Here is a 13,078-nt window from a genome sequence, read left to right on the forward strand (position 1 = left end):
TTCCTTTCTTGTATATTCTTTGTTGGCTTGTGTTTTGAAATAAGGTCTAACTGTAGTTTGGGTGGGACTTGAGCTCACTGTGTAGCTCAGGGTGGCCTGAGATCCTCCTGCCTCTTTCTCGCAGGTGCTGGAATTATAGGCATGCATCACCATGCCTGGCCTGTTACATGGTTTTTTAAATGATTGTATCTAAATCAGTGACTTCACATACAATATATTGGTTGATGACTATAAAATTTACATTTCTATGTAGAGCCTCTGTTGTAATGCATGTAAGGAGATTATTGTGTCATAGGCACGAGCTCATTGTGTCATAGGCACGAGCTCATGGCTATTCTATGCCATGTATTAGCAATATAGTATATTCAAGATCTCCAAAACTAAAATCATCACCTTCAGCTTTATTCTCAAATATACTCTTTTCCTTGCATTTTTCCTTTTAGTTGACATCGGGGTCCCTGAGATGACATCCTCTCAGTTATTCAGTCACTTAGGTCAGAAATCTAGTAGTCTTTTGTGGCTGCTCTTTTATTCTGAAATCTTGATATCCAGCCACCTACCAGATCTAGAGGAGCTAACTGCAAAGAATTTCTTGGATTTATCTTCCTCTGTTTTTATAAGCTTGATATAATGTTTACGTGTACTGAATTTCAGGTGCCTATGAGAGGCTTGAGAGACAGGGATCAAACCTAGGGCCTTTTGTGTGCTAGGCAGGCCCTCTACCATAGAGCCCCTCTACTGGAACAAACAGTGGTACTTTGATTCACAGAGTTCCTTTCATGATTCTGGTCACAAACTGAATTTAACTAGAACCAAATCAAATTTCCCTGTAAGGTCAACACTGAACCTAACCATGAATTTGATTCAGTTCTTGTTCAATTCTGTTTGTGACCAGAATTGTGGACTGTATTGAGTTTGTGTACCGAAGTACCACTATATCTGACGATAACATATCTAGACTTGGCTCATGTTTAAGAATCATCATCATGTGAATACTGTTAAAAAAAAAAAAAACAGGAGGAAGCAGATAACTCAGAAAGTAGTGGAAAGAAAAGAGGGCTCAAAGCATAGCTTTGGTGACATTTTATAATTACATGGGAATTAAGGAGGGAACATGAATAGTGGAGAGAGTGTAGTATAAGATACTTTAGATTGAGCCAAGCTGAATATTTATCTTTGTCAGAATGTATACTTTACTTTTCCAATTTTGTAGTTTGGATTAAGTTCTTTTGCATTAGTGCTTAGTCAGCATCTGTGCTTATCTAACGATTACCTGCCATTGAGAAAAATTCCCATGCCTATGTTACTTAAACCTTTCTGTGTGCCTGCAGCTGAATAGACTTTTCCATCTCTGCATATTTGGAGCCTTTTTTCCTGCATTTTGCAAGATTGCATGCTTTCAGGTATTAATTTGCCTGTATTTATTACCTTTCTCATGGAGGTGCATTTCCCAGGGTCATTTTGGTGTACCACACAGAAACCAAATGTGTTCCTCCTTTGTGATAGTAGTGACACTGAGAGGATCAGTAAATATGACAGCATATGTGTTTGGATGACCATTAGACAGTATTATTGCAACATTAAAATAATATAAAATACAATTTTAAATTCCCTAATTTAAAATCATCTGTACAAACTTGACTATGTGCAGACTTGACTATGTGCAATTAAATTTAGGTTAGGATAAATTTTGATATCTTCATGGAAAAAAATTTTGGATTTTAAATTGGTTTAATATACATCTGTGGTTCACATTTCTTAAAGGAAACAGTTAAAGTCATGTTAGGAACATCAGCAGAATATCTTAGGAAATAAAGTGTATTGTGGCTTAATTGCCTTAGGAATAGAAGTATTTACAGTTTGCAGCACTTTAACCTTTAATTCAGGAAGCAGGTGTTAAAACAGGCTGTGCTGTCAGTGGCTTAGCCTTGCCACGTGAGGTATTGTGGAAAAAAGGTTTTTGGTCAGGACAAGTAAGCCTTTATCTTAACATTGGTTCTGAAACATTGGGCAGTTTGTTGCACTTTTCTATACTCTGTTTTTTTTACATAAAATTATAGATAAATGTATTTCTATATTTATGAGTTAAGGCTGAAGTTCTTAAAGGTACTTCATAAGCTTGTGCTTGGTTCCCTGTGCTAGTTGTTATTATCATTTGCTGTGGCAAGGAACTTAGTCACCTAGAGTGTCCCTTCTATTTGGTGAAAAGTGGCTTAGCATCTGTCATGAGAGAGGCTTAGCATTAGGGGGAATGAGAGAACAGTGCAGAAACTAATGACAGTAGGAATGTAGGTATGAACTCCTTGCATTTGACAGTGCTTTCAATTTTAGAAGCATTTTCATATGTATTGTCTCGTGATATTATAATCAAGAAAAGGGAGTCAAAATGCATTGAAAAAAGGGGATATATCCTGAGAAGGTTTATAGGACAATAAAACTGACTTTTCTTGTATTACCAAAAAGCTGTTTCCAGATAGAATCCAGAAATGTTTATAGAAATGTTGAATAAAGCTTTCCTAGTTGATGTAAATATTCATAAGCACAAAAGAATATGTGTGTAAGCAAGACTGTGTATATGTATATTATATAATGATGAGTTTATTTAATTTTAAAGCTTCCTTCTAAATGACACATATATTGGAAGAGGGATTGTTAGATTGTCAGATGTTAGAAATGACTCTTAAATAATTGGTCTCATTTCAAATTCCATACAAAGTAGGCAGTCTTTAAAGTGATGATAAGGAGCAAAGTCAAGAAATTGCAGTATCTTACAAAATGTATTTCATGGCTCTGTTTTCCCAGGAGTCCCTTTAAAGGTTCTTAGGAAGTTGTTACTCTACAAAATTGTACCTTATTTCTTTCTGTATGCCGATTTAATGTAATATTAGCATAGTAGAAATATTTTAAGATACATTTTAAACTTGTATTGGTCTTCAGCTGCCACTTTAGAGAATATTTTGAGCTAGTGTTTGATGAGTTGTCCTGCCTAATCAATTAATGCATTTTAAAAAGTATTATACTGTATTGATTCATCATTTATCATTAATGAAGCATTACATGTAATCATTTCTCTACAGAGTTGACTGGTCAGCCCTATAATATCCTCTTAACCTGTCTTTAAAGGAAATTATATATATATGTATATATATATATATATATATGTATATATATATATACATATTTTATTTCAACTACAATAATTCTCCCAGAAATGTATCAGGAGTTTCTAGCATTATATATGTTATGAATATTATGTTTTCAAAGATATATTAACAGACAGGACAGAGGCCAAGAACCAAGAAATAGGTGATGTAGAAACTGTGATAAGACGAACAGTAACTTCCTCGATACATGTACTACCATACCTGCCCCTCTCCAGCCTTCTGCTCCAACCATCACACTTATTTCACCCAACAAGGATAGTAATCATCTTTGTTTCATTCTGTTATGATAGCTCTGTACTTCTTCAGACCTTCCCATTTTTTCTACTTTCCTTTCCTGAGGTGGGAGGCTTGTGATAGGCTACCAAAGTCCTTGAAATCATTAATTCTGTTGTTTTTAAAAAAGCATAAACTAAACTAGCAACCAGAATAATTTTAACAAGATGAAGAGGCTGTTTTCAATGCACAGTATAAATGGTGAATGTTTTGCCTTTTTAGCCAAAGATGTAACTTACATATGTCCATTCACTGGTGCTGTACGAGGAACACTGACTGTCACAAATTACAGGCTGTATTTCAAAAGCATGGAGCGGGTAAGACTTGTTGGGTTAAATATTTTGTACATAGGTGTGTGTTGTTTACAACTAGTGTTGTTTTCCTTTGATCATTTCTAAGGAATTTCTCATTAAGATTCCTTAACTTTGTGTGTGTTGAGTGTGTGTGGTCAAATTCAGGGGCTCACATATTATGGACAAACAAAATAACACAGAGTTTTGGCACAGTGCTTTGATTAAGATTTCTGACTTTAATTATAATTGTGCAGTTTCCGTTTCTCAGTGTTTTTTCTTTCCTTCTTTTAGGACCCCCCATTTGTTTTAGATGCTTCTCTTGGTGTGATAAGTCGAGTGGAAAAAATTGGTGGTGCTTCTAGTCGAGGTGAAAATTCTTATGGATTAGAAACCATGTGCAAGGTAAATTTTAGAATATATATGCTACTTAGTTTGAAAAGTGGTAAGTGAACCCGTATTTGGAAACTAATTTTGGAAATAGCAAATGGATTTCATTATTAGAAATATTACTGTGGTAGAAGATAACATTCACATTTATCATTGTCACAGGTGTTTAATGTATCACTTTTCCAATTACTGTTTACACTCTTTAGCCTAGTCGGCACCCACACACATCTCAGTTCCAGATCATATTGCCCCGTTCTTTTGCTATTCTACTATGACCCAAAGTAAAAGAAACAGCATCCTTATAATATATAATACTTTCTTATGATAATCTTTGACATTTTATGAATTTAATGTTAATACTGATAGTTTTTTTAAAGCTTTTTAATTGTAGTCAGGCTTTGAGTGTAACAGCTGTTGACTTTGTCAAGCATATTGTCTGTTGATCACTTCTCTGTAGTTTAATAATGAGTACAGTAGAATATAAAAAGATGGAAGAGGCTTATTTTGAAATGTTGGTCATTTAAAACACTGTTTTCAGCTGGGCATGGTGGCACACTCTTGTAATTTCAGCGCTTGGGAGGCTGAGGCAGGAGAATTGTTTGCAAATTTGAGATGAGCCTGGGCTACAAAGTGAGCCCAAGGCCAGCCTGAACTGCATAGCAAGACCCTGCCTCAAAAAGAAGTGTCAATGAACTCAAGTATTTGTAGGGTCGCTGTTATGGCATTTTCAGAAAGCTCTATAGTTAATGAATCTGACTATCCTCACTAGTTATAAAAATATGTACAGAGGGAAAACAAGATTTCAGCTTCAGTTCCCACACATTTATTTTAAAAGCTGGCATTGTGATTTTGGATCAGATTTGTAATACAGTATTTTATTTGGTTATACAGGTATATGGTAGGATAATATCTGTACTTCATTTTATATTATGAGATATAATAGTTACTTTGAATTCTGCCTGGGTTAAATCATTTAAATAAAATGGATAGTCTTGAAATTATTTTAACCTCAAATTTTTTGGTGAATACTGTTAAGATACCAGTAAGGCACAATGAGTATCTAAATTCAGCCTAGTATAGGATATGACTTGAGGATAATACAGGAAGAAAGTGCCGGTCATGCAGTCCGACTGTAGAGCCTGTATAATATCAAACTGTTCACAATTTTCCTGCTGGCAGCCTGTATTGAGTCCGCTAGGATATATAAATTTTCTGTCCTCAAAATTTTGCTTTGTCTTAGAGTGCATTGTGTTTCTTTTTATTTTTCCCACTGAATCATTTTAAATTTACCTCCCTCTAGGAGCTATTATCTACTTTTGTGTATTTTATAATCACAGATAGTAAAGTTTTACAAGGTAGTTCTAAGAAATCTTACTTATTTATTAAATAAAAAGTGAAAAAACAATGATTACTTTTGATGCTAAATCTTTTCTAGGATATTAGGAATTTACGATTTGCTCATAAACCTGAGGGGCGAACAAGAAGATCTATATTTGAGAATCTGATGAAATATGCATTTCCTGTCTCTAATAATCTGGTAACATTTTTCTTATCTTTGAAAAGTGTATTTTATAATAACTGGTGTATAGAAACTTGACTAGGTTATCTAGAATTTCTACATTGGACATTTAACCAGAGATATTGTTTAGACTTAATCTAATATCTTGGACCATTTTCTTTAAGTAAGAAATGAAGAACCTGGACCAATTTATTTCGAAGGTTCCTTCCAGCATTAACATTACAGAATTACATATATCCCTATGTAGGTTATATTATGCAAAGTTATATGTAGTTTCCTTTATGGTTAAAAAGTTATGTGCTTTAGGTAGCAAGTACTGAGTTCCTATGTTGTGCTGTCCGGAAGTTTTGTGACAGTGTTAGCACCTTCAATTGTGCTGTACCATTTCACTTCAATAGTTCTCTTGTTTATTTTAAAGATGAAACCAGGATTAGGGAAGGATGAACTCAAAGGCAAGTAGAATTTGGAATCAACATTGATTCTCTGACTCATTTCAATTTCTTTTTAAAAAATTTTTACTGTTTCTGTTATGTCTATAAAAATGATGTTTTATACACAAAATACATTTTAAAAGGCTTTTTAGCTTTTAGAAAATGTTGCATAAACTTCATAGCTACTTAACTGCTAATACCATGATACCAGAGTAGTTAATTATAGCAGAGTTCTTTTACGTATACAATACCTTTTATTATTTAGAATTATACTTCAGAAGCTTCCAAAGATAGCTAAAGGAAATGTGATCATGTGTGAGCATTTTATAAATTTTGTGGATAGATCTCTTGTGTTTTTATGTATTCACAAAAATCTGTGAAACGTCATAAATTTTCAAATATAAAACAAAAGCTAGAACAATATAAATATAAAAAGGAGTTAATACAACAACTCTTGCAGGTGAGTGAGCACTTCGAGTATAAGAATATATTCTGATTCATTACTTTCTTTAGTGTCTTTTAGCTGTTAACTCTGCTTGCTGTTTTGTAGCCTCTGTTTGCTTTTGAATACAAAGAAATATTTCCAGAAAATGGATGGAAGCTGTATGACCCTCTTTTAGAGTACAGAAGGCAGGTATGTATTTCTTTTTGTTTCAAGGTTTATAATCTATTATAAAAAGACTTTATGAGTAGAAGTCAATAGGTTTTTAGGTTTTCTTTTGTTGTTTTTAAATAGATGCTAATGCTGATCATCTGTCTTGTCTTCCTTTCATTTTCTTTAAAGTACCAAAGTACACCAGTGATCTTTTATGGATCTTTACTTAAGAGTTTACAAGCATTAGTTTGTTTCAAAATTATTTTAATAGTGCTAAAGATAAAAACAAGATAAATACATGTGTATATAAGCTTAACATTCATAAGTAACATTTAACATTCACTCAGATTTTTCTTTTTTGGAAATCTTATAATTCTTAAATAATTCTTAATCATTTTATTTCTTTTATAAAATCTCCATATAAAATTTTTCACAGAAAATGTAGCATATGTTCTATTTTGTGCTGTTGATAGCATTGATTTACTTTGGATAGTAACAATCATAAGCATGACCCCTCTAGGGCTACAGATGTTGGTCAGTGGTAGATCGCTTGAGCAGCATGTGTGAAGTCCCCTGGGTTCTATCCCTAGAACCACACACACACACACACACACACACACACACACACACACCCCCTCCACACACAGAAGAATGTCTCCGTATTTTGTCGTGAATCTGTCACATATTTTAAGTTCTTTTACATGGATTTGTTTGTTTGTTTATTTATGATACTGGGAATCAAACTCAGGACCTTGCACTTGCTAGGCAGGTGCTGTGCTGCTGAGCTATATTCCCAGCCCCCAGCCCTCTCCTATCTTTTTTTTTTTCTTGTCTTTTTCATTTTTATCTGTACCAGGGATCAAACTCACGACCGCCTGCTTCAAGGCAGGTGCTTATGCCACTGAGCTAAATCCCCAGCCCCCGGCCCTCTCCTATCTTAAAAAAAAAAAAAAAAAAATAGGGCTAGGGAGCTCAAGTCAAAGGCTCTGCATTCAATCCTCATTACTGCAAAAGAACAAACAAACAAAAAAGTGATGGAAAAGGATATGAGTCATAGAAATTATGTTTGAATAGGCAAGTTGGTATTACGTTCACAGTGATCAAAGATACCTGTCAACAAAATCTCAAACAAGATTTGTGTAAAGAAATTGACAGGTGGACATAGCACAGAGGAACTAGAACATCACAAAATCTTAAAAGCAACTAGAAGATAATCATAAGAAGAAAACAACATTTTTTAAAAGCAACAGTGGAACCTAGAGGAAATGTAATTTTATCTTCATTATATTGAAATAAAATAACTACAAATTAAGAATTCTGGAACAGTAATTATGTCTTTTAGGAATGATGGTGAAATCAAAACACAGATGGTTTTAACTATCAGAAAGTCACATATATATATATATGTGATTCAACTTAAAAACAAGAGCCAAGAGGTAACAATAGAACATTTATGTTCATCTCAAAGTTCAATTTTCAATGACAGGATAAAACACACTTAAAGCCCCGGAAAAATTAAATGTCTTTAGTATTGTAAAAATGAGGAATTTAGGCAAAATTTACTGTCTGTTCCAGCAGCATTCAACACAGAATTTTGGAGAGTATATGCAGTAACTGTGTTCAGAGAAAAGGCATTATTTTTAATAAGAAGGGGTATATGAACAACCAACCATACCCATGATAAAGAGAATTACGAGATTAGAAAGCATGGCTGTAAAACTAGAGCACTAAACTGTGATCCCAGTGCTTTGTGGTCTTTGACCTAGTGAATCTATTGGCCTTTTTTTTTTCCTGCTATAGAGTTAGAAACTTTGAGTCAGTTAAACTTAGGCTCCTGGTGAGAACACTATATATAGTTAGAATATTTAATTTCTTTTTTGTTGATTTATCTTTTATGTTTATTAAGAAAATGAAGATCACATCTTAAATTAAAATTTAAAACTAAAGGTAAAACATTAGAAAATTCCCCTTTTTCTTACTTTTAAATTAAAAAAAAAAGGTAATTCTTAGCCTGCAAAATTTAAAAAGTCCAAACTTGAAAAGCAGGTTATTTTTCTAGGACAGTTTTGTTCTTTATCCATCCCTATAGGAAATAATATTATGAGTTGCTTATATATCCTCTTCAAAGATTTCATACCTACTAAGTTTGTATACATATGTGTCTATTTTTTAAAGTATGTGCACAACGCACATACGCTGTACCCTTTTTTTTTTCATTTAGTATACTTTGGAAATTGTATCATCTCAGAACAAACAGAACCGCCTTTATATATTTAAAAATTAAAATGGAATTCATGTATCATAAAATATTTAAAGTATGTAATCCACTGGTTTTTGGTATATTCATAAGGTGTATAGTAAGGGGTTGCAAGGAGAACAGTTGTATAGTGGACACATAATTTATAGAATTATTTATAATGGTCACCTAATACAAAGAAACTACAGGAAATCAGTCCACAACACTAAAGACCTAGAATCCAGCTGAGGGCCTGGATCCCATGGCAGTAACCTGCATGGGTTCAGAGCCCGTGACAATGACTCATGCAAGTCCATCCCACAGATTTGTACTGGGAAGGCCAAAGGTCAGAGGTGGAAGCTAGAAAGTCTGTGCCAGCAGGGTGAAGCATCTGTGCTAGCAGGCTAAGGGTTCTGTACTGGAGTCAAGAAGTGATATTCAAGATAAGGACCAGGGCTCCCCTGAAAAGTACCACAGCCATCCTCAGTGATAGTGAGGTCCCGAGCTCCTCTGACAATGAGAACAGCTGGGTTCAAATTAGGAAGCTAGTGTGACAAACATCTCTTGAAGATTAAACAGTACATATCTTCCCCTCCGGAGCCAGGCAGCGATGATCAAAGTAAGGACCAGAGCTCCTGCAAAGTAAACCGAAGCATTCTCAGCAACAAGGTCCCAACCTTCTCATGATAACAGCCAAGTTCATATCAGGGGAGCCAGCATGACAAGCTCCTTCTGAAGAAGCAAGAGCTCCAAACAACACTTAGGAGAATCCACTTACGAAAATCCTCTCCAGGTCTCCATTTTATGCTGTCAGCAGTCCTCAGGTGGGCTGTCTGTCCATGCTCAGCACCATGCTGGTTCAGTTCAGCCGGTGTTTAAGGTGACCACTAGTCGTCAATTCACTACATAAGCTTATGCAGTTTCTACACTCTTAATTGTATAACATTTAAAATAAATCATTTTGAATTTTAATATCTTTCACTGATGTGTGCTTTTGAGTGTGTCATTCATGTCACTGTGACTTCATTTTTTAGTAGTAAGTACTGCTTTATTTTTGAAGGATTAATAGCATACAAAAAGGCATTTTTAAACTAAAAATACTCAAATAATTATTGTATTTGTTACATTGTAATACTCTGAAAACATAAATTACATTGGGAAGGAGGAGCAAATACTCTGATGTTTATCCTTGTCTTAAATTTTAAGTACACCAATGTATCACAACTAATGTGATTTCTCTTTTCAGAGGTTTATTGTGTGTTGCCATTAAAAGAGTGAAAATCACATTAATTCGATAGATATATACATAATGGTATTAAAAGAAATTAGACTATCTGTTTTGATAAGAGAAATTGTTTTGTTTGGTTTTTTTGAGACATGGTTTCACTATGTTTTCCAGGCTGTCCTTGAATTCATAGCAGTTCTTCTGCCTCAGTCTCCCAGATGCTGACCACTGTGCATAAGTTAGCTATATCTTTTTTTTTTAAAAAGACAAGATTATGAATAGCCATTTAGGTTTGTTATGTAGGAGAGTGTTTAATTTATTGTTGAATCATATAGCAATTATGTGAAAGACACTGGAATTTGTGGAGAAGGTTAAGAAAAAAATCATGTAACCAGTCAAAATCTGTGTGAAGATAATGAGCATGGTAGTCTACAGAAATACTGAATTATGAGGTGGATGTCATGTCTGTCACAGGTGGAAAACACTCAAATTCAGTCAAGAAAAACAAAACTTATTCTTAGAACTGGAATATAACTAATGAAATGTGTAATTCCATTAATTGGATTGTAGTTTGTCTCTGACCGATAGACATTAACTGGAGGTCAACGAATTACATGGATAGTAGAAAAATGTATGCCAAAGATCAACAAAAGACAGTAACTGTTAAGTCAGTGGTTCTTACTAGTCCCCTGTAACCCTGGCATTCTCAGTGGTTACAGTGGTTATCCTGGTCATGATTCTCCAAGGATGTGGGCAAGAGATAGACAGCCTTCTTTGGGTTAGGTGCCATAGGATCTCAGATACATGCTTCATTCGTATATCAATTCATATAGTATGTACCAAATACTAGTAGATAAACAGAAAAAAAGATACATTGTTGCCTTTATAGAGTTTACATTTGTCAGCCCAAAACAAAAATAAAAATTCTCCAAAGAATAATACTTCAGAATAGCAGAACATTACAGTAGGAATACAGATGCCATAATAAACTATGGCCACACTCAAGGAGACTCAAGGTGAAGTTTTTAGAAAAAAAAAAATGATGAGGATTTCATCCGATATTTTGAATCAAGTCTCCTTAGCCATATTGATTAATAACAAGAATGATGCTAGTCCAAAGTTGAGCCGTATTGGGCTAGTGTGCTTGTAGAAGTACTTTCTCTATAAGGTTGGTCACTGTGCAAGCTTGTGGTTCTGGCAGTCTTGTGACACTATCAGGCAATTATGTGTCAGAACTCTTGCTTTAAAACTTTCCAACTTTATTTTTTTCCTCTGTACAATTGACACAAATGATTCCATTTTGGTTCTGACAACTTTCATATTTCACATTTAATGAAGGCTTCAAAAAAGTACACTTACGTTATTGTATATCATAGAGAGTACGCTAATAGAACATGTATTTTAGTGAGAGACAATAAAACTGGAAATGGAAAGAAGTATTGCATGGGCTACAGTATTTAGTGGCAAGAAATAAATCTGGAAAAATCAAGATTTTGCCAGGTCCTGTGAAGGATTTTACACTCTATATGAAAAGTAAAGGTAGCTGTTAATAAGTTTAGGCAAAGGAATGATAATCATCTTTACATTTTAAAAGATGTACTCTTGGGGAGTCAGATTACAGAGAAAAATAATGGCTTAAATTAGGAACTGGTGGTGAGATTTGAGGTAAATTAGCACACTTTTTTCTTGTAGAGCTTTTGGAAGAAAAAGTTGTAAAACTTAGCTTTTGATTGGAGGTAGGGAATATAAGAGGGGAAGGAGTTAAAGGCAGTATCCAGAACCTTCTTTAAATGTGTCAGTTCACTGTGCTTTTTCTTTTTAATAGCTGTAAATACTTCTTAACCCTCGGATTAAGGGAAATTTTACTTTACTTTTAGAAATAAGACTATTATGGTAGTCTTAATATATAAACTTAAGAGGAAAAGAAAGTGATAGATTAAAAGAGCAAGTTTAAATTAGGCTTAATTAAATGGAGTAAATAGGATTTAAAGTATAGTTTTAGTGAAAAAGCTGACTATGCTAGGAAAAGATACAAATTCTGTGAAGAACATTTGCCACTTGATTACTGGAAGGAAAATTAGTCTACTTTATTCGTAATACTCAGTGACAGCAGTAGCAGAAATACCACTTCAAAGGAGAGCACATTCTACTTACTTTAGATTTTAATAGCAATTTAGAAATACAAGAGTAAGTTTTTCTTGAGTAATATAATGTACTTTATGTTAGGATAGACAAGTTTTGTAATTTGGCTTTGGTCAAATTACAGACTGTAATACAATTTCTTCATTTATAGAATGAAACTAAAAACGTCTGATTACAATAATGCATTTGTGTAAAAGAGCCTGCATATAATAGATGCTCAGTAAATGTATTTTTCACCACAGTTTGTTTTCTTTAATTCTTTTCTTTTTGGTTGATACAAGTTTTTAGGGATGATAAAATCTTAAATATTTAATTTCTTATTTTAAACCATTTAGTTAATGTAATGCTTTATTTTCTGTACAAAGAAGGATGGAACATTTTAAGTATCTAATCTGACATGTGTATCAGTGCACTATAAAGTAGCAGATATTGAAGGACCACTAGAGAGTATAATTAATGATGTTTTAAAAACTTGTTTTAAGTGTTTCTCATCTGCTGTCTTCACTTTGCCTTCTCATTGTTCCTTGGCTTTCCTAGCATGTTACAGATATAGCAGCATTTAATATAACAGCACAGAGGAGGGGTGGAAATTCATTTTAGGTATTTGAGGGATAACTATATAGAGAAGATTCTGGTGATGCTTGGTCCTTGCCCTCTGAAATTTCTTTTTTTTTTTTTTCATTTTTACTGGTACTGGGGATCGAACTCAAGACTGCCTGCTTGCAAGGCAGATACTTATGCTGCTGAGTTAAATCCCCAGCCCCTCTGAAATTTCTTTGTATAGATGAATGGCAGCAGAATCAGTCATCTCAT

At 34.0% G+C, this 13,078-nt stretch overlaps 1 protein-coding gene across 9 annotated transcripts in view; it reads left to right on the forward strand.

Moving 5' to 3' along the window:
• Positions 1 to 13,078, forward strand: part of Mtmr2 (myotubularin related protein 2) — an 81,350-nt gene that overhangs the window by 44,930 nt on the left and 23,342 nt on the right. For all 9 annotated transcript variants that reach the window (XM_003472706.4, XM_063256204.1, XM_013155563.2 and 6 more), the window contains 4 exons: positions 3,660 to 3,754; positions 4,022 to 4,132; positions 5,553 to 5,654; positions 6,618 to 6,701. In XM_003472706.4, the coding sequence (XP_003472754.1) occupies positions 3,660 to 3,754; positions 4,022 to 4,132; positions 5,553 to 5,654; positions 6,618 to 6,701 (392 nt within the window). The remainder of the gene's footprint in view (positions 1 to 3,659; positions 3,755 to 4,021; positions 4,133 to 5,552; positions 5,655 to 6,617; positions 6,702 to 13,078) is intronic.

The sequence above is a fragment of the Cavia porcellus genome, unplaced genomic scaffold (assembly GCF_034190915.1).
Source record: "Cavia porcellus strain 051 isolate PalLab524CR breed Dunkin Hartley unplaced genomic scaffold, mCavPor4.1 scaffold_9, whole genome shotgun sequence".
NCBI classification, from domain to species: Eukaryota; Metazoa; Chordata; class Mammalia; order Rodentia; family Caviidae; genus Cavia; species Cavia porcellus.